Source organism: Anolis sagrei, chromosome 6 (assembly GCF_037176765.1).
Source record: "Anolis sagrei isolate rAnoSag1 chromosome 6, rAnoSag1.mat, whole genome shotgun sequence".
NCBI lineage: Eukaryota > Metazoa > Chordata > Lepidosauria > Squamata > Dactyloidae > Anolis > Anolis sagrei.
In genome coordinates, this window is record NC_090026.1 from 30,714,123 (window position 1) to 30,736,108 (window position 21,986).

General features: G+C 41.3%; 1 protein-coding gene across 1 annotated transcript in view; it reads left to right on the forward strand.

Moving 5' to 3' along the window:
• The window catches only part of LOC132778139 (all-trans-retinol 13,14-reductase-like), a 29,705-nt gene extending 22,391 nt beyond the window's left edge, over positions 1-7,314 (forward strand). The window contains exons 9-11 of the mRNA XM_060780815.2: positions 3,540-3,706; positions 4,023-4,182; positions 4,588-7,314. Of these exons, the coding sequence (XP_060636798.2) occupies positions 3,540-3,706; positions 4,023-4,182; positions 4,588-4,733 (473 nt within the window). The 3' untranslated portion in view covers positions 4,734-7,314. The remainder of the gene's footprint in view (positions 1-3,539; positions 3,707-4,022; positions 4,183-4,587) is intronic.
• The last annotated feature ends 14,672 nt before the right edge of the window (positions 7,315-21,986 follow it).

Sequence of the window (21,986 nt, forward strand, 5' to 3'; positions counted from 1 at the left end):
ACTAATATGCAAATCAGAATAACAGAGGCATCTTTCACTTCTCAAATATTTTATGGTACAGTTTTGTGATATAGTTAATTGATCAGAAATGATGCCCAAATCATATAAAAAGCACACTTTGGGGGGGGGGGGGAATTGTTGTATGCTCATATGCTATGAGACATAAGTCACTGCTATTAAATAATACTTTTGGTATGTACATGTATGTGCCTTCAAGTCCCCTGTTGACTTATGGGAACCCCATAGATTTAATAAGGTTTTCTTAGTCAATGAATACTTTTGATGGTTCCTTTCTATGAAATATAACCACCAACACTTGGTATTTGTTGCCAATCTCCCATGCAAATAATAATCGGAGCAGACCTTGCTTAGCTTCCAAGAACAGATTGGATTCATTCCCATCTGTTCTTCTGGGTATTTAGGCCACTTTGTGACTTAAACCCCAGTAGCGGGAGTTTCATAGGTCAGAAAAACATACTCTATCTACCAGCTTATACAAGTCCATTTTGAATTTGCATACACAGATAAAATCAGGGAAACCTGTGGCAAAGGGACATCAAAGTGTAGTCAAGATGGCAAAAGTTTATAATGAGAAAGAGCATACAAGTGAGTAAAGGCAGGAGTATTTTGCTTTTGCCTACTGGAAAGGGCAAGACTGTGCCTCTAACTTTCCTTTCCATCCAGCAAACTATTTCTGTTCTTTGAACTCAGTCTGCAGCAGTGAAAGTAAACTGAGGACAAAGGGGAGGAGAAGAGAAAACTAGGACATTTTAAAAGTAGCTGAAAAGGGGAGGAAACAGAAGAACAATATAGGCAGCCCCTACCCTATCAGGACAGTTGGGAGATTATATGTTTGGTTCTCCAGAACGTACAGGATTTGTCTCACTGCTCCTTATAATTTCCAGTGATAGTACTGCTTAGGGACAATCCTTCAAAGAGAAGGTTTCATGGAGACAGGAGACTCTACTATGCAAATGGAAGCTTCCATGCAGTCCACACCACCACTTTCATGAAATATCAGAAAAAGAGGTTAGTTTTTCCCACCAAGTCCCCACAGGAGAGCCAATGATCTCATGTGCTTATATTCTTACCGTTGCCTGGCCCTACAAGCTTCTTTCACCCTTCAGAGATAATGCGATGAGGTCGTGGGCCTATGTCAAAAGAAATCTTAACCCTCTCTGTGCCTTTTTGAGATATATGTTCTTGTGTGAACTTTGTGATATTCGTCTGTGAACCCTGAATACCTCTCCCCGAGGGAGTGTTCCCTGTAGAGGTGAACAACCCAAAATAGTATTTAGTTTTCAAAATGCATGCCAAAATTGCGCGGATTTTTATGTGTATCTGCCTATTCTTCATATGGAATTGGAATTGGATCACATCTGGTTTTAGATGAGCCCTTGTTAGTACTTGGATTGGAGACCACCAACACATAGCAAGTGCGGTATGCTACGTTTCAGAGGAAGAAAGTGGGAAATCGCCTCTGAAGTATTTCTTGCCTAAGAAAACTCTAAGTCAAAAAGCAACTTGAAGGCACACAAATAGTCACAAGGCATGCCAGTTGCACTACTGTTAGCAAAAAGCAGAAAATCAAGATAATCTTTCTCTCCGTCAAATATTAGGTGATAATAGTAAAGGCGGCAGCCTCAAGGAGGCTGAGGTTAAATCACTTCTTAGAAAAGCTTCCCTAGACCCTTCTCTACTGGACAACTATAGACCAGTCTCCAAACTCCCATTTTTAGGCAATGCACTGGAGTGTGTGGTGGGTTTGCAACTCCAAGAGTTCCTGGATGAAGCAGATTATCTAGATTCATTTCAGTGTGGCTTCAAGCCTGGTTATGGGACAGAGACAGCTTTGGTCACCTTGGTGAATGATCCACACAGAGAATTAGACAGGGAGAATGTGTCCCTGTTGGTTCTCCTGGACCTTTCAGCAACTTCCAATATCATTGATCATGGTTGCCTCTGAGTTGCCTTTCTGAAATGGAGATCGGAGGTACTGTTCTTTGGTGTCTCTGTTCCTTCCTGGAGGGACATTCTCAGAAGATGGTGCTTCTGAGTCAAAGGTTTTGGTGGCTGGAATCACTGGGTTGCTGTGAATTTTTTAGGCTGTATGGCCATTTCCAGTAGCATTTTTTGTTTGACTCCTGGCCACTAGCTTGTGGGGTCCCTCAGGGCTCTGTACTGTCTCCCATGCTGTTCAATATATACATGAATCCGCTGGGAGAGGTCATCCAGTGTTTTGAAGTATTGTGCCATCTATACGCAGATGACACCCAACTCTATCACACCTTTCCACCTAATTCCAAGGAAGTGGTTCCTGTGCTAAATTGGTACCTGGCAGCTGTAATAGACTAAATGAAGGCAAACAAATTGAAGCTTGTTTCAGATAATACAGAGGTGCACCTAGTCAGTCTTAAGACAGATCTGGGAATAAGGATTCTACCTGTGTTTGATGGGGTCACATTCCTCCTGAAAACAGAGGTTCACAGTTTGGAGGTCCTCCTGGATTCAACTCAGAACCTGAAGGCCCAGGTATCAGCAGTGACCAGTAGTGCTTTCGCACAGTTAAAGCTAGTGCACCAACTGCACCCATTCCTGGAGAAGTCAGATCTGGCCATGGTGGTACATGCCTTGGTTACATCCCAGTTGGCCTACTGTAATGCACTCTACATGGGGCTGCCTTTGACAAGTGCTTGGAAATGTCCAAAGAGCAGCAGCCAGACTGCTTACTGGGGCTTGCTACAGGGAGTGTACAACTACTCTTCTGCAACAGCTCCACTGACTGCCAACACATATCTGAGCACAATTCAAAGTGCTGGTTTTGCCCTACAAAGCTCTATATGGCTCCGCTCCAGGTTATCTGAAGGACCTTATTTCTTTCTATGAACTTGGGAGACATTTACAATCTACTGGGGAGGGCCTTCTCTTGATCCCACCACCTGCTCAAGCAAGCTTGGTGGGAACACGGGAGAGGGTTTTTCCGGTGGCTGCTCCCAGGCTGTGGAACTTTCTCCTAAGAGAAACCATAATGTTCCCATTCCTGCTGAGCTTCCACAAGCAGATCAAGACTGTCCTCTGTCAACAGGATTTTGGGGAATGGTAAAGGGAGGCTCTGATGAGGGTGGGTAGGGTTGGGGGGATATGAGTTTTAAAGGTCATTTTAAGTGTATTTATTGTATTTAATCCTGTTACTATTTAATTGTATTGCACTTTTTAAACTTGTCTAATGTGGGATTGTAAGCCGCCTCAAATCTCCATGGGGAGAAAGGGAGAGATATAAAGTTAATAATAATATGTCATCTGATCCTGGACACTAAGCAGGGTTAGCATTTGGATGGGAGGCCACCAATGAATACCAGGTACTCTAGGTTCTATTTCAAAGGAAGAAACCCTATGAAATTTATGGGGTCACCATAAACTGACAGGCCACATACAGTGGGAGAAGGAGACAACTCCTGCTGTTTTTAGTGTAAACTTTTCTAATTCCTACAACATGTAAGCTTTTAATACTAATCTCACACATTTGCCACCACTTATAGGACACTCTTGCATGACCATTCTCACCATGGCCCACTATGAGTGGTTTCAGGAGTGGTCTGAATGTCGCGTGAAGAACAGGGGAGCTGATTATGATGCCCTGAAGATGGAGATTGCCCAGAACCTCTTAGACTTGGCTTTGGCAAAGTTTCCTCAGCTCAGAGACAAGGTAAGATCCTGGTAGGGGCTTTAAAATAAATAACAGAGCTTGGGCAGACATAGCATCTCTAAAAGCTCTGCTTCTGGGCAGAAAAGTTTAGCGGGTACTATTTTATAGAAGAAATGCTTCAGCAGATTGTCCACTTCTGTTTGAAGTCCTTCTCAAAATGGCATTACAAAAGCACTTGTAAGAGAGGATAGCTTTTAATGGAATTCTGCCTCCTCTAAGGTCAACCACCCTAACAATTGTATTATCTTTGGTGACTGTCGTCAGAAACAAAAAGCAATCTTGTCACCGTACTTCATACTTCTGTGTTCCTTTATAGGTAGACTTCATGGAAGCTGCTTCCCCTCTCAGCAACCAATACTATCTAGCTGCTCCTGTGGGTGAAATGTATGGTGCGGAGCACAATACAGATCGGTTCGAACCACAGGTTGTGGCTGCTATGAGAGCACAGACTCCCATTCCAAATCTCTACTTGACAGGTCAGTGGTTGCTTTTGAGACACCCACATACTTTAAAAAGTTGGAGGCAAATAGGTAAGGAGAAGCTATGCATCTGGTCCTTTGCTCACTTTCAATCTCTCACTGTCAAGCTTGACAATATGCTTAGCCTGATTTTAGAAGTAACAGTCCCTCGGTTGGTGAAAGACGTCTTGTGTGCCATAGCATATATTTCTCCTCTTTGCTTTATGATTGGTTATTGGGAAGAAAACAGAGGTGAAGTAAATGGATTAGAAATATTCCTTGTATCATGAAGTTTAACACTCATTGTGAATAGTAAAAAAGTCAAAAGTATGGAAGACTTCCAAAGGTCACCAAAACAGTATCTGCGTCTGAACACCATCTGGAGCTTGCTCTGAGATCTACCTTTTTGTTTCTGCAATCTAGGTCAAGATGTCTTCTGCTGTGGCCTTGCAGGGGCCTTACATGGAGGCCTGATTTGTGCCTCAGCTATACTTCGACGCATTGTTTACATAGACCTGCTGCTACTGAAGAAGAAACTAAAGAAACAAGATCAGAAGAAAGGGGACTAGTGCTACCAGCCACTGTCACTCTCTCAGAATCAAAACTGTAGTAGGATTGCTGAATCAGGCCAAAACTCCAACTGGTCCAGCATCCAGTCAAACAATAGGTGAGCCGATGTCCTCCATAGATCCAATAGCAAACCAAGAGGAGAGCAAAAAGTTCCTCTTCTGATTGTTTCCCAATACCTAGCATTTAGCAGAAGATGGTTGCCTCTATCTTGGACATAGTGTGTGGTAGGAATGTAACTTCCTAAACATTTTTTTAACAATTTTTCAAACCTTTTTGAAATTTTTCAAACCTTTTCAATTTTTCTCCTTGTCAAAACCTGCAGTTTTTAAAGATTGTTTACAAGTCAGGTTTTATTCTGTTCCAAAATTAAAATGAAATAAGAGTTTAGAATGCACGTGAATTTTTTCCACGGGAAATATTTTATGTACAGAAAATAAAGTACTGACATGGAAAAGAGAATTTTCTCCACAGAAAATAAAAATTATTTGCAAAAGTAACATTTCTGTGTGGAAAATGCTCTTTTCTGTGTAGGGAAACTTGCTTCAGTGGAAAAACAGTATTTTTGACACAGAAAAACTTTTTTATGTCAAAAGATAAATTTCCTCCCTGCAAAGGTTATTGATTGGATAAGAATCTCCTAGTTTATTTTCCCCAAAATTCTACACAATTATTTTTTTCCAATATTTTTGAATTTTTTTTATCACTAGTATGTAGTCATTATGTGAGTGAGTCATCATTACTAGTCATGGAAAGAGACCTTCTGTGACTTCACCTAATAATCTCTTAAAGTCATCTAAGTTGGTGCCATTATCTCATTATCTTGGTGCAGAAATGTTCCATAGTTTAGCTGTGCAGCTCTGTCAACCAAGCTGCTGGAAGTTGACAGCAGTGACACTGGTGAGAAAAAAGAAAAGAAAAACAAAGACATTTCCTTTCCACAATGTGGGGAGAAAACAGCCTGCCCTCCTTCCTGGCAGGGCTTTATGGTGCTAGAGGAGGCTGTTCCTATAACAGGGAGAGCTACCATTGGTGCTGTGGGGTTTCCCAAGCAATAATCAGGTCTGCAAAATCAGCAGCCTTTAGCAAATCCCAGTAGCACCAGTACAGCTCCAAGGATAGTGGTACAGACCTCAATTCTGGAGTAGAGTACATTGCTGACCTGCTCTTAACAAAATACACATAGACTACAACCTCTATATAGGCACAGGAATGTTGCTAGATACCCATTTATTTGGATACTCGGTGCCATTTCTTTTGTCTGTTGCAAAATTAGGTTGCAGAATAGTTATCTGCTGGTGTCCTTTCTGGAAAACCTGGCATTCTTGCAGTGGCATAGCTATAATTGGTTTTGCCAGGGTAGGACCCCAGGTTACTAGCCAACATGGGCTTTATATTTCATATCAAAAGCATTGCATAAATTAGTATAAAATTGATAAAAATAGAAGGAGCGCACGCAGCTAAATATCTTTTGACCAAAAGTGGGCTACAGCAATGCCTGTAGCCTCCAACAATTCCTCCTCTGTACATGAGGCAGGGCATAGTGGATAAGCATACAGATGCTGAGTTGTTTGTTCCGCTCCACAGTCACACAAAGTGTGGGATTCTTTTAGGTAGTGCCATTTTGCCAGGTTGTCTTTTGATCTGCCCACTCCATTTCTGAGTCTGTTCAGGGACTACCAAGTTCCCCATTCTTGGTTTGTCCCTGGAGGAAGACCCTTGTGGAGTGCCATCCAGTTGGGATTTCCTGGTTTAGGTGCCCAGAGGGATACCCTTGCTGTTGCTGGGGGGACACCAAGAGGAGTGGTAGTTCTCATAAAGCTTTTCCTTGATTTGAGTCTACTGGGAGGAGGCTGGTAGCCATGTAGTAGATGGCTTTCACTACATGGCCAACATGGGCTGCCTAAGAGCTTCTGCCAGAGTTGACAATATTAGGCTAGATTGACAAAAGATGTGATTCACTGTCAGGCAGCTATTTGTGCTCGGTGCTCCTATTTAATGTGTTACTTCCAAGTTCTGGGAAAATTAAAGTGGTAGCCTATAATAGCCTATAATTAAGTTCTTCTACCTCTATCAGATTAATCTGAAAGGGGGGGGGGGCATAGGAGGTCCACTTGTCAGGCGCTCTCTAATATGGAGCTACCCATTTTCCTGGGTTCTCATATTCTATCATTGTAGAAGAGGAGGGTGGTCAGGTGTTCTTTTGATTTTCCCAGGACTTTGAGAGAGAGACTCTATGCACTGTTTTGATCTGATGACTCAATCTGTTTTTTTCCCCACTCTCCACTGTTCTGTTCTATAGGCTATGCACCGATAGGCAATAGTATTTGGTCGTTTCTATGACAGTGAAGTAATATATCCACTCCAACCCCAGTCTGAACTTTTGTCTGAAATGAGTTCGGCACCTTGGATAGCTCTGTTGAGATTTGGATGAATTCATAATGCAGATTCACTAGCATCCACTGCTGGTAATGTTTCTAATGTTGTAGCTATGTAAGCCAGTTTAGAAGGTTCCTAAGTTTGCTATCTGAAGAGTGAACTATAAATCTCTTAAATGAACAAATAAATATTTGTATGTATGTATCCATTAGGGCTGGGCGATTTCGTTTCGTTAATTCGTAATTCGTTAATAATTCGTTAATTTTCTTGATTATGAAGCGATAACAAACCATTCTGGAGCAATTTTTTAAAAAAAACAAATTTTTAAATACGTTTTGTAAATGCTTCGTAATTCGTTATGTATTTGTTTCGTTATCGTTTTGAGGTCGTTTCGTTATTATTTCCGCATGTCTGGGGCAAGTTTTATAGTTGTTTTTTGTTTAATTAGTGAAAAAAAATTATAATATCACACCAACAGTCAACAGCAGAGGGAGAGGGAAGCTTCAGAAGTTCCCCCTGTCCCATTTGGAGGTTTTTTAGCGTATTTCGCGGTCGCGTCCGCCATTAACGAATCAATTCGTTATTGTTTCGGAAATTGTTTCGTTAATGTTTTGTAATTTTTTCACATTTACGAAATTTCGTAAATATCGAACTTTTTAAAAGGAAAATTTTGTAATTATTTTAAATAACGAAACGCAAAAACCCCCAAAAAACGAATCGATTTTAGAAACAAATTTTTCCGTTGTTACCCAGGCCTAGTATCCATGTATCTATGTATGTTGCATTCTGATAGTTAAATACTATGGTAATTACAATTGCAAGAACTCTTGGAAGGGAATGTCTCCTTTTACAGATGCGCAACTGAACCTTGAAAATGGAGGCTCACCACTGGGCACATGATTGCTTCCTATGGGACTTGAACTCTGGCCTTGAAACCTTGCTGGACCATGAATTAGATTCCTTTTAGTTCTTTTGATTTGTTGCTGTTTTCCTAAACAGGTCTGAAATCCACCTCCACTTCTTGAGTATCTCATTTATAAAAGAGGTGAACAATTCAAAGACATTCTAGATGTCATGGTTCAAGCAGTTCTAATGGATCTCAGGATCATGGTAAATTTTGATGTTCCTTCTAGATTAAAATATTTGTAATTTTGCTGTTTTAATGTGTAGACAGCCTTTTATATTTGTGGCTTACACTTTTCCATATGTGATTTGATGTAAACATCTCTAGAAATCTCTAGTTTTCCAGTGTAAGTTTATAGTCATCTTCTAGCATAAGTTGACCAGAGTCGAGCTGAAGGACTTAGAGATTTGTAGAGAGATGTTCTCTCTGGTATAAAATAGCATTTAAAATGTGTGATTTTCCCACTTTGCCGGGGGGGGGGGGGGGGTTCCCATGTCTCCAACTCCAGCAAACGTGGAGGATTGACTATATAAGAAAATATGTTCCAAGAAGAATTGAATTTAAATCTGGGGTGGTTTTCCAATGTAAGTTTATAGTCATCTTCTAGCATAAGTTGACCAGATTGAGCTGAAGGATTTAGGGATTTGTAGAGATGTTCTCTCTGGTATAAAATAGCATTTGGGGTGGTGAATGTGCAGCTTTCTAAATGTTTGGCTGCAGTTCCCAAAGTTGGATAACATTTCCAAAATATTTCATGATTGCTGCATTCAGAGGTTGCTGCCTTCAGAGATGGATGACCAGAAGACCATCTTAACATTTTTGCTGCCTGAAAAACAGTAAATAGCACCCCTCCCAATTGGAGTGCATAGCTCCCAATGCCAGCAGAAAGGCAGTCATTGTTGTCTCCGATAGCGCCATCTCATTCTTGGAAGTAAAAAATACAATGATAAGAAAGTAAAGTGTTTGCTACCTTTTCAAGATACAAAATGTAAAAAAGTTATGAACGAGGATGAACACCGAAGTGTAGAGAGACAGCAGCAGTTTTTTTCTTGCCTGAGGCTACTGGGATGGGCAAAATTTTGTCTCCCTCTCTTCCTCCCACTTTTGCTGAGAGTGCTTTGCATCGCATGCAAGCACTTTTGCATTTTGAACGCAGTTTGAAGCACCCAAGAAAGTTGAAGATGGGTTGCTGTAAGTTTTTTGGGCTGTATGGCCATGTTCCAGAAGTATTCTCTTCTTATGTTTCACCTGCATCTATGGCAGGCATCCTCAGAAGTTGTGAGGTGTGTTGGAAACCTCACAGCCTCTGAGGATGCCTGCCATAAATGTAGGCAAAATTTCAGGAGGGAATGCTTCTGGAACATGGCCATACAGCCCCAAAACTTACAGCAACCCAGTGATTCTGGCCATAAAAGCCTTACAACAATACAAAGTTGAAGATGATTGTGGAAAATGGGAGGCGGAGAGAGAACCATGGAGATGTCATTAGCAGTTGAGAAAGTAGGACGACAGAAAATAAATTAGGAGTATCCCTGCCAAACTGAAATAGATGAGTTATGAAGAGTACTCGCAGCAGTTGGCTAGCAAATCTGACCATTTTATCTCACTGTCTGATTTTTGTATAAGCAAGCAGATGTGCAATATAAGTTCCATTTGTCATAATAAATATCTTGGCACAAAATTTCCTTTATGACATTAAAAAAAAATGACTTGCTAACTCAATAGCACCAGCTGAGATCTACAAAGACCTTTGGATCTAGACCTGAAGCAATTAGTAGCAACTGTGTGGAGTCCAAAGAGCAAGAAATTCTGAATGTGATTATAGGAAGCAAAGACCTCAGGGTGTGGTGAATTATGCCCAAGAATGCAGTGCAACATGGAGGAGGTAGGAACAGATTCTTTGGAGGAAGACTGTAGCTCATGATACACATCTGGTTCAATGGTAATATCTCCTGCATGAATCTACCAAGATTTGCTGCTCTCCAGTGTAGACAATTATTGCTCTCTGCCAACGTGATTTATAGTAGGCCTGAATAAGAGCAGTATGTAGACTTTGTGCAACCTGCAAGTAATTTTTAGTACCCCCCTGGATCCTCAAACCCACACACATCAACTTGGAGGTCCTTCCCTGAAGTTGCCAGCAGCACCTTCCAAAATCTTTGGTGGCAACATTGTCTATTTTTATCTCCATTTTAAAATTGATGGAAGAAACATTAACAACCTTAGATATGCAGATGATACCGCAATGATGGCCAAAAGCAAGGAGGAACTGGGGAAAGAAGAAATTGCAAAATCTGGGTTCCAGTTAAACATAAAAAGAAACATGATTATGGCAACAAGACTGATTGATAACTGGCAAATAGAGGGAGAAAACATGGAGTCAGTGACAGACTTTGTATTTCTAGGTGCAAAGATTATTGCAGACGTAGACTGCGGCCAGGAAATCAGAAGATGTTTACTTCTTGGAAGGAGAGCAATCACCAATCTTGGATAAAATAGTGAAGAGAGAGATTTCACACTGGCAACGAAGATCCGCATAGTAAAAGTAATGGTATTCCCCATAGTCACCTACGGATGTGAGAGCAGGACCATAGGAAAGGCCGACTGCTCATTGGAAGGAAGGATAGTATTGGCAAAGATGAAGTACTTTGGCCACATAATGAGAAGTCAGGACAGCTTAGAGAAGACAATTATGCTGGGGGAAATGGAAGGATGGTAAAAAAAAAAACATCAAACATCTGGGCATCCGCTGGACAACATCCTTGCAGATGGCCAATTCTCTCACATCAGAAATGACTTGCAGTTTCTCAAGTTGCTCCTGACACAAAAAAAAATAAGTCTTCATCTTAAATAAGCAATTGATGTATTAGGCATAAATATTGATTGATTTCTTGGCTGATACAAAACATTGGATAAAAGAAGCAGGAGGGTAGAGCTGGCGAGAAATAATAATATTGCAAGAGCTGCATGGGTATGGTGAAGAGAGACACATTTTCTTCCTTCATTGTATAAGAGAGGCAGCAAACCATAAACAAACACTTTTCTACAGAACATAGAGTTAATCTAGAATACTGGAGATTGGAAAAGCTGAAGACTCCTGGGTCAAAAAGTTTATTCTTTTCGGTTCTGCAGAATAGGAGTACAGTGCAACCCTCACATCCACATGATAGCAGCATTCCATTTATAACGGAAAAAGAAAACAGTGGATAATGGTGAAACCTGTTGAAATGGAAGACTTCCACTGGACTTTACTATATCATCATACTGGAGGAGCTAAAATTTCTAGAGAGATATTCTCTCTGGGAATTTGCTAAGTCTTCCTTTGTGATTCTATTCAATGGAAATATCACCTGAGGAACTAGGAAATTCCTCCAGAGGACATACATTGTCAGACGCAGGTAGGTGAAACCATGGATTCTGGTTCTTCAGGTATGGGGATTATATTGTATATGGTGTAATGACCATTAGCCTAAATCATTTTTTAAAAAATGGTTTGGCATCATTGTGGAAGAAATGTCTACCAGCAACTATTGCACAGCCCAACAAACTATTTTTTTTCTTGATAACTTGGTTTTTAGGCCTGTTCCTGGGTTTATTTGGGGCACATTGGATAGACCGCATCAGCTGTAGTTTCTTCAATATGGTTATCATGATTTCTTATGGGTGCGCAAATGAAGATTGCTATATGGCATATGTTTTGTATCTCAAAACATAGGGAAAAAACTGGTGCCATTTTTGGAATCAGCAGGTCAGATATACCCAGAAACAGGTATAATGTTTGAGGCATTAAAATATGTGATGGCCAGTTATTAGCCATTATGATGACTACCATAATAGGATTTTCTATGTGCAGAACTGGTATAGCTCTGGAAACCAGACACTGGACACAAAGGCAGCCCTAGTTCAATGTATTTCAGTGCTAGAAGTGAAGAACAAAATAGTACCCTGAGTCCATTCTATGGACAGAATGTGGTTAGACTAATAATTCAATCTGACTTAATCACAGGCAACAGGATAGAGCTTTCTAACACACTTGAAGACAGGAGGCTAACTTAAAAGCCCGAGACAGACTGTGTGATGTGCATAGCTTTATCTTCTAATAGCAGGAAACAACCCAAAAGATATGGAAAAACTACAATGCACCTCCGAAACCTTTCAGCATATGTTGCCTAAGATAATTTCCTCACTTTGCCTTATATATGGAACCTTGTACATTGAACATCATCATCATACTGCCTTAGTCCCACTTTGGGGGAAAGTTAATAATGGTGATAATCACTATGCCCTGCTTATGAGCTTCATAGGCATACCATTGAGAAAGTGACTTCTTTGAACTACAAATCTCAGTATTCCCTTGTCCATGATTATGGGAGTTATAGTCCAGCCAAGTAATTTTCCATGCTTTGATCTTGGAAAGAGAATACTGGATTAGATCACTCTTGATTGAACTGTAGATCAAAGATGCCATTCTTCCTCAGTAATAGCAGATCATCAAGCTGAAGCAGTGAAGATCTTCAAGAGTTATCTTTGGGTGCTGCTCCAAGAGTTATCTTTGAGGATAGTAGTCATCTATAGGGGGATCCATGGCGATATTATCATAGGCCGGTGGCTGGCCCATGGGAGGTGGGTAAGGGTAGGGCTTCCATGCAGCCTACAGAAAGAAAGACATGAAATGATTCAAGGTGATTTTTGCCATTTTCTGTTTGGAAAACATACTTGTCCTCTCTGGCCATAAGAAACATCCAAGGAAGGTAATCATTAGGAGATATTTTGCAAAAATATTGGAACCTTGCATAAGTGAGCTGAGCTGCAGAAACCTAACTTGGAGTTAGCTTGGATCCTTTGTGTGTGTTTTTATACTACAACTCCCATAACCCCCTTCCCTTGGTTGTGCTGTCTTTTGGAATATGAAGTCCAAAACATCAAAGTCAAATCCGGTTGTTTATCTCAACAAGAGTAGACCCAATGAATCAATGGAATCTATGTACATGTTAGCTCATCATTCGAGCTATTGATTTATAGGTATGTAGTAAGTAGGCCTAACCAATAAGATATAAGTCTTGGAAGACCAAAGTCTTCCCGCCTCTGGCCTAAATAACAATGTAATTACCATTTATTTGATTAAAGCATTCTCTATCCGATGTCAGACAGAAGGTTTAAGAAAGCAGCTTACTAAACAACCAATAATACTGTAGCCAATCTTGGCTAGCTAATCCTTTCCTCATTTGCCCTTCATGTTTCACCTTGCCTGTTTAAAAAAACAGTAAATATTGCAATGTGGAGCTAAACAACCAAACCAAAACTATTAGAGCATGCTGCAAGCAGAAAAAGCAGCAATCAAGGGTGAAAATACTGTGACGTAATGCATAATCCGTATAATGCCTGTGTGCATCCAAGTCACCTGATGGATGATGGAGACACCATGAATTTCGGGGTTTTCTTAGGCAAGATATACTTATATATGGTTTTGCTAGTTCCTTCTTCTGATATATGGCCTATAGCACCTGGTAGTCTTCCATCCAATTGCCAACCAGAGCTGAACCTGCACAGCTTTCAAGATCAGATGGGATCAGATCACTGTGCCACTACCCTACCAAAACTGTCTACAGCTTATCAGGAATATAGGTGTGCTGGGGCAGAAAAATGAGAACGCTGCTTTCTCTAATAACAATTTTGCTCCACAAATTTCAATTTTCCTTCAGTCCTCACATTTCTAGCATTATAGTTATGGAAAACTTTGGTTGAGCACTTAGAGAGAGACTTTAGGCAACCAAATCAAAAGCGACAAGCAAATGTTACAAAGTTACATGAACGCAGAAAATAAAGTTCTATTTATTTTCAATATTTCACTATGTTTAATGTTAAAAATTTGAGGGCTGATGAAAAAAAATGTTTATTGTTTTGCACGTGCACCCCATATAGCTATTCCTATATTATTCTTGCTTGATATCAGACATATTAAGCTTATTAAATTCACTTAAAATAACTATACAATTGCATACTCACAGCAACCCACTATACAACTGTAGTCCTTTACAGACTGACTATGTAGCAGAGGCACTAAAAAGCCCTTTACATAATGATGCATAGTATGATGCAGCTATAGAATCCTATGTGCATTGTGCACTGATATATTTTCATGTCAGGAGTGACTTGAGAAACTGCAAGTTGCTTCTGGTGTGAGAAAACTGGCCATCTGCAAGAACGTTGCCTAGGGGGTGCCTGAATGTTTGATGTTTTACCATCCTTGTGGGAGGCTTCTCCCATGTAGTGACATGGGGAGCTGGAGCTGACAGAGGGAGCTCAACCTGCTCTCCCTGGATTAGAACCGCTGACATGTCGGTCAGCAGTCCTGCTGGCACAAGGGTTTAACCCATTGCACCACTGTGGGCTCCTTGTGCACTGATGCATGATGTACATTGCACACAGGTGTGCATTGCACACCACTATGCACCAGGCCCTTTGCCAGCTCTGCTCTGTAGTGACACAATGGAAACCCTGTATTAGAAATAAACATTACATAACTGTTCAAATCTATTTCCCTCAGAATTATCTCCATTTATGGAAATGTAAGGTCTCAACAGGTGTCCAACCACAATCTTTAATTCTGGCCTAGGCTCTGATTGTTATACCCACACCAGGAGGCAAACCTTGATCTAACTAGTGCTTAGTTATGACATTCACCTATCCCCACCTTCCCATTTTTGAACACCTATAAAGCAGATGGGTACTGGATGGTCCTTTCCATGCTTAGACAAGCCCTTTCTGTTAAATTTGACCAGTTTACATGGGACAGGGCTTTGCGTAGGATTTGGTTTGAAAGAATTTGCCAAATTTTCACATTTCTTCATATTTGGGACATAATAATTTAACTTCTCTAAGTACCCCATCAGATGGAGGTCCAAAAGCTGTGGGACAGCACCCAGCTTCATCCCCTTACCATAGTTGGTCATGGATTGCCATTTCACAACATTTTCCAGCTGTCCCCGGCTTCTTCCTGTGCTATCCCCAGCTTCTTTAATGAGGATAAGGTAGTCACATGTATCTTCAGGGTTTGTTTTAAGCACACTGCTGGGATGGAGCCTGGACAAAGTCCTGCTGGAAGTAGCCCTGTGTCATATGATGGGCTCTGCTGGACTCCACCTGGCTCCATTCTGGCACCAAGCAAGGACGAGGAAAAGTCCCCATCTGATGGGGTCGTAAATGTCAGAGAAAGCAAAATTATTTCTCGTATCCCTACTGGAATATGTCACCTGCTATTACCTCTGTGTAAGGAGGTGGATCCACACTCTGATTTACTGGTGGAGCTGATGGCATGGAGGGAGCAAAGGCAGGAGGTGGGATGGAAAGGCCCACTGTTGGTTCTTCTGTGGGACTGGTCTCTCCCCTTGTCATGCAAGATTTGCAGCAGCTGATACAAATGGTGAGGAAGCAGCTACAGCCAATTACTATTGCAAGGCTGATGATAACAGGTCTGGTAAGACAGGGGGGGAAACCAAGAGATATTGTCAGCGTCATTTGTGGATGCCAAATGCTATTAATAGCCCTTTGACCCTCTCTTTCTTTTTCACTAATTTATTTATTTATGTATTTATTTGTTTGTTTGTTTGTTTATTTATTTACAACATTTCTACCCCGCCCTTCTCAACCCCCGAAAGAGGACTCAGAGTGGCTAACACTGGCAACAATTAGATGCCGCAATATCACAAAATAACAACAATATAAAACCATAAAAACACAATAGATTAAAACAATGACTTTACTTATACAATCATAGCCATTTCCATTATCATAACAATCATCATATGGTCCAATTCAAAGTCCAAAGTGCTGTTGTGCTTGCTAGCCAAAAGCTTGGTGCCAAAACCATGATTTCAGTTTTTTCCTATAGGAAAGGAGGGAGGATGCCGATTTAATATCTCTGGGGAGTGAATTCCACAAGCAGGGGGCCACCACTGAGAAGGCCCTGTCCCTCGTCCCCACCAGCTGCCTTTGCAAGGCCAGTGGGACTGAGAGCAGGGCCCCCAGTGGCGCAATGGGTTAAACCCTTGTGCCAGCAGGACTGAAGACCAACAGGTTGGAGGTTGAATCTGGGGAAAGCGCAGATGAGCTCCCTCTGTTGGTTCAGCTCCCCATGCGGGGACATGTGAGAAGCCTCCCACAGGGGTGGTAAAACATCCAAAACATCTGGGGCAACTTCCTTGCAGATGGCTAATTCTCTCACACCAGAAGCGACTTGCAGTTTCTCAAGTCGCTCCTGACATGGAAAAAAACCTGAAGATGATAAACAAAAATTGGCATGAAGAATATGTAGTACTACTACTAATAATAATAATAATAATAATAATAATAATATTTATACACCTCGCCACCATCTATCCTGCTCTGGTTAGACCACATCTGGAATATTGTATCCAATTCTGGCACCACAATTCAAGAGAGATATTGACAAGCTGGAATGTGTCCAGAGGAGGGCGACTAAAATGATCAAGGGTCTGGAGAACAAGCCCTATAAGGAGCGGCTTAAGGAACTGGGCATGTTTAGCCTGAAGAAGAGAAGGCTGAGAGGAGATATGATAGCCATGTATAAATATGTGAGAGGAAGCCACAGGGAGGAGGGAGCAAGCTTGTTTTCTGCTTCCTTGGAGACTAGGACGCGGAACAATGGCTTCAAACTACAAGAGAGGAGATTCCATCTGAACATGAGGAAGAACTTCCTGACTGTGAGAGCCGTTCTGCAGTGGAACTCTCTGCCCCGGAATGTGGTGGAAGGTCCTTCTTTGGAAGCTTTTAAACAGGGGCTGGATGGCCATCTGTCAGGGGTGATTTGAATGCAATATTCCTGCTTCTTGGCAGGGGGTTGGACTAGATGGCCCATGAGGTCTCTTCCAACGCTTTGATTCTATGATCTCCCCAAGGGGACTCGGGGCGGCTTACATGGGGGCAAGCTCAAGAATCACAGATAAAAACAACAGCATTAAAATCAATCAAATAAAAACATAATCACAATCAGAACAACAAGAACATTAAAACAATATCATGGCTGAAAAACAGAATTTTGCTGTGTCTAGGCTCAAGCAGGCTCAAGTACTTTTTCTGTAAACTGTAGAAAAACATTCACTTTCAAAGCTTGGAAGAATGCTGCCATCCAGCATGACTATTGCTGGATGGCAGCAAGCTTTGATTTTTCAAAATCATATTAAGAGGTCTTCCAGCATATTGGATGGTTGCCTTCTGCTGTTCCTCCCATCAAAAGATGGAGTGCTCTCAGACCAATTTTTAACGGTGCAGTTACAGGCATTTGCCAAGTTACAGACAAAATAGTTTCTGTAGGTTTGAATTCGTATGGAAGTCAGGATAGGTACACTTTTTAAGTGTAGCTCCAGCTTTGGATATCATGGGAAGGGTTAACACCCCTGTGGTGTTTATTTTGCTGTCTGTGCCCCTGTTCAGAAGATTTCATCTCACTTTCTGTCCCTGTGATAATTGTTTTTTTTTTGAAAAAAATTGGCTTGTTGTGAGATTGATGAGAAAGCTTCAGTGGAGACACCTTTTCCCCATGATAACTCTTTCAAGAGTGAATTTCCCATCCAAGGGGTAGATTCCTTGCCTTGTTGTCTCACCCCCTATCATAACTATGGATCATTTGTAAGTCAAATGTTTGTTACAGGGAGACTGCCTGTAGTCTGTCCTCCACATTTTCTGGTTATATGAGCATAGGACTCCCATGAAAATTCAAAATCATGAATAAAAATTTACTTTTTTTTACTCAAAAGAACATTTTTGTATGAATGTCTAGGTCTTTCAGCATGGCTCTGTCCTTGACTTCAACTAGAAGATGACTATAGAATCATATTAGAGGACCTCGAGATTCCCCGAGATAACATTTTTAGTCAAACCTGTGAATATTGAAATCTGCAAATGTCAAAACACTAGTTCTTCCATGAGCTTTTATAGCTTTGTAGTAGATCTCCTCCTCTCTCCTCCACGCATGCTGAGTTAATTGCATGCAAACTGCTTTTGAACTTTAAAATCTGATAGCAATTGATGCAAGCAAAGAACAAGGGAGAAAGTGGGAAAGAAAATGAGGCATTTAAACATGAGAATAGGAAGGAAGAATGCAATTCTATATGAATGTCTCCAACTCAAGGGATGGGAAGTCACTACATTGGGAGGGGTGGGAAAGGGGAGAACATAACCAAATTATGCTCCCAGTGGTGCAGTGAATTAAACCACCAATCTGCTGAATTTGCTGACCAAAAGGTTGGCAGTTTGACTCCGGGGAGTGGGGTGAGCTCATACTGTTAGCCCCAGCTTCTGCCAACCTAGCAGTTCAAAACCATGCAAATGTGAGTAGATCAACAGATACTGCTCTGGCAGGAAGGTAATGATGAACCATGCAGTCATGCTGGCCACATGACCTTGGAGGTGCCTACAGACAACGGCAGTTCTTTGGCTTAGAAATGCAGATGAGTTGGACACGACTGGACTTAATATCAAGGGGAAACCTTTACGTTTTCATAACCAAATACGAATATTGTATAGATGTTAGGAAGTATTGTATTGGTTCATGCATATATACATGTATACAGGTTTGTTTCACTGTTTTTTTATGAATATGTAAATTGAAAATAAAAACATATTAATCGAAAGATGATTAATTGGTAGTGGGCCTACCCAATCAGAACAATTGGAAGGTATATAAATTTGAATCACCAAACTGGGCTCCAAACTTAATCAGGGAGACTCTTGTAATCCTTTTGATATCTGATCAGTTTTAGCTTTCATATTGAGATGAACTCCACAACAATGCAGAAACAACAGCTTTTACTTTTGACCCCTCCCCTGCACCTCCCCCACAAAACCACTTGCCCATCCCAATACATACATGATCCAACTGTCAAAGTCCATTGATATTCCTGTTCCAGACAACGCTGCCGCAGCTTGTATGTAGAGGAAGAGACATAAATGTTTTAAGAGAATAAAGTTTTTGTCACTGTTACCATTGCACAATGAGTTGCAGAGTTTGGCAAAATGTATTACCCTCTGACATTATAGACTGTTGCATAGAGGTCTCCATTGTGTCTTAAACAGTCTGGAGGGACAGAAATATTGGCAAAATGGGGCAGGAATTTGTTGAGGGGTATCATAGCTCCCTGGGGTCCTATTGCAGAGCAATGCAGCTATGCAGCTCTTAGCATTGATCACCCTGAATGCATGATGTAACTAAAAAAAAAATCAGATGAGGGCACCAAACAAACTCAGTTTTGCTGCCATCCCTCAGGCCATTGCCTCCAAATCCCCTTCAGGAGGTATGGAAGTGGTTTTTGTCATGGTTTAAGCACCTTGGGACATTTTAGAAAGCTTTTTTAAAAACCAAGAAGAGACCCAGTTCTTGTGGTTTTTTTCTGGCTATATGGCCATGTTCTAGAGGCATTTCTCCTGACGTTTCGCCTGCATCTATGGCAAGCATCCTCAGGGGTGAGGTCTGCTGGAACTGGGAAAAAAGGGTTTATATATCTGTGGAATGACCAGGGTGAGACAAAGGACTTTTGTAAGTTGGGCTAGGTGTGAATCTTTCAACTGACCATCTTGATTAGCATACAGTGGGCTGACTGTGCCTGGAGCAAACTCTTCTTGAAAGGTGATTAGATGTCCCTGCCTGTTTTTCTCTCTGCTGTTTTTGCTGTTGCAATTTTAGAATTTTTTAAATACTGGTAGCCAGATTTTGTTCATTTTCATGGTTTCTTCCTTTCTGTTGAAATTGTCCACATGTTTGTGGATTTCAATGGCTTCTCTGTGTAGTCTGACATGGTGGTTGTGAGAGTGGTCCAGCATTTTTGTGTTCTCAAATAAAATGCTGTGTCCAGGTTGGTTCATCAGGTGCTCTGCTATGGCTGACTTCTCTGGATGAAGTAGTATGCAGGGCCTTTCATGTTCCTGGATTCTTCTTTGGGCGCTGCGTTTGGTGGTCCCTATGTAGACTTGTCCACAGCTGCATGGTATACGGTAGACTCCTGCAGAGGTGATAGGATCCCTCTTGTCCTTTGCTGAACGTAGCATTTGTTGGATTTTCTTGGTTGGTTTGTAGATTGTTTGTATGTTGTGTTTCCTCATCAGCTTCCCTATGCGGTCAGTGGTTCCCTTGATGTATGGCAGGAACACTTTTCCTCTGGGTGGATCTTCATCTTGACTCTCGTGGCTTGTTCTTGGTCTTGCAGCTCTTCTGATGTCTGAGGTGGAATATCCATTGGCCTGTAGAGCCCAGTTGAGGTGGTTCAGTTCATCTTGGAGGAGGTGGGGTTCACAGATTCTTTTTGCACGGTCTGCCAAGGCTTTAATGGTGCTTTTTTTTTTTTACTTGGGTGATGGTTGGAGTTTTTATGTAGATATCTATCTGTGTGTGTGGGTTTTCTGTAAACGGTGTGACCCAATTGTTGATCTGGTTTGCGGATAACTAGGACATCTAGAAAAGGCAGTCTTCCTTCATTTTCTTTTTCCATAGTGAACTGGGTGTTTGGGTGGATGCTGTTAAGATGTTCCAGGAACCTGTTGAGGTCTTCTTCTCCATGGCTCCAAATGGTGAAGATGTCATCCACATAATTGCAACAGCAAAAACAGCAGAGAGAAAAACAGGCAGGGACATCTAATCACCTTTCAAGAAGAGTTTGCTCCAGGCACAGTCAGCCCATTGTATGCTAATCAAGATGGACAGTTGAAAGATTCACACCTAGCCAACTTACAAAAGCCCTTTGTCCCACCCTGGTCATTCCACAGATATATAAACCCATTTTTCCCAGTTCCAGCAGACCTCACCTCTGAGGATGCTTGCCATAGATGCAGGCGAAACGTCAGGAGAAATGCCTCTAGAACATGGCCATATAGCCAGAAAAAAACCAAAAGAACTGAGTGATTCCAGCCATGAAAGCCTTCAACAATACAAGAAGAGACCGTTTTTGAATTTCATTTGGGGAGGGGTGTAGTGGGAGGAATATAGCCACCCAAGATCTCCTGAGAGAGGTCAGAAAAGACCATCAGAAAACACAGTATTTTATGTTGGTCATGGGGGTTCATTGTGGGAAGTTTAGTCCAATTCTCTCATTTTGGGGTTCAGAATGCTCTTTGATTGTAGGTAAATCCCAACAACTACAACTCCCAAATGTCAAGGTTTATTTTCCCCAAACTCCACCACCAGTGTTCACATATGGATATACTATTCATGCCACAGTGCTCTCTGGATGTAGGTGAACTACAACTCCAAAACTCAAGGTCAATGCCCACCAAACCCTTCCAGTATTTTCTGTTGGTCATGGGAGTTTTGAGTGCCAAGATTGGTTCAATTCCATCATTGGTGAAGTTCAGAATGCTCTTTCATTGTGGGTTAACTATAAATTCCACCAACTACAATTCAGTAAGGTGGCCTTTTGCAGCTGGCAGAAGATAATTTTGTCAGCACCGATTGTGTTTAAGTGCAGGCCAAGGTCTTTAGGCACTGCACCCGGTGTGCCATCACCACTGGTACTACCTTGACTGGCTTGTGCCAGAGTGTTTACAGTTAAATCTTTAAATCCTCATATCATGCCAGCTTTTCCAGATGTTTTTCTTCAATCCTGCTGTTGCCTGGGATTGTAACATCAACAATCCATACTTTGTTTAATGTATTGTCAAAGGCTTTCATGGCTGGAATCACTGGGTTGTTGTAGGTTTTTTCAGGCTATATGGCCATGTTCTAGAGGCATTCTCTCCTGACGTTTCGTCTGCATCTATGGCAAGCATCCTCACTACCTCTGTGCTTGCCATAGATGCAGGTGAAACATCAGGAGAGAATGCCTCTAGAACATGGCCATATAGCCCGAAAAAACCTACAACAACCCATACTTTGTTTTTTAACACGATCATTATTATTATTATTATTATTCTGGAAGAGAATACTGAATATCTTAGGGGTCACATGTGAGGAATCAAGGTTTGA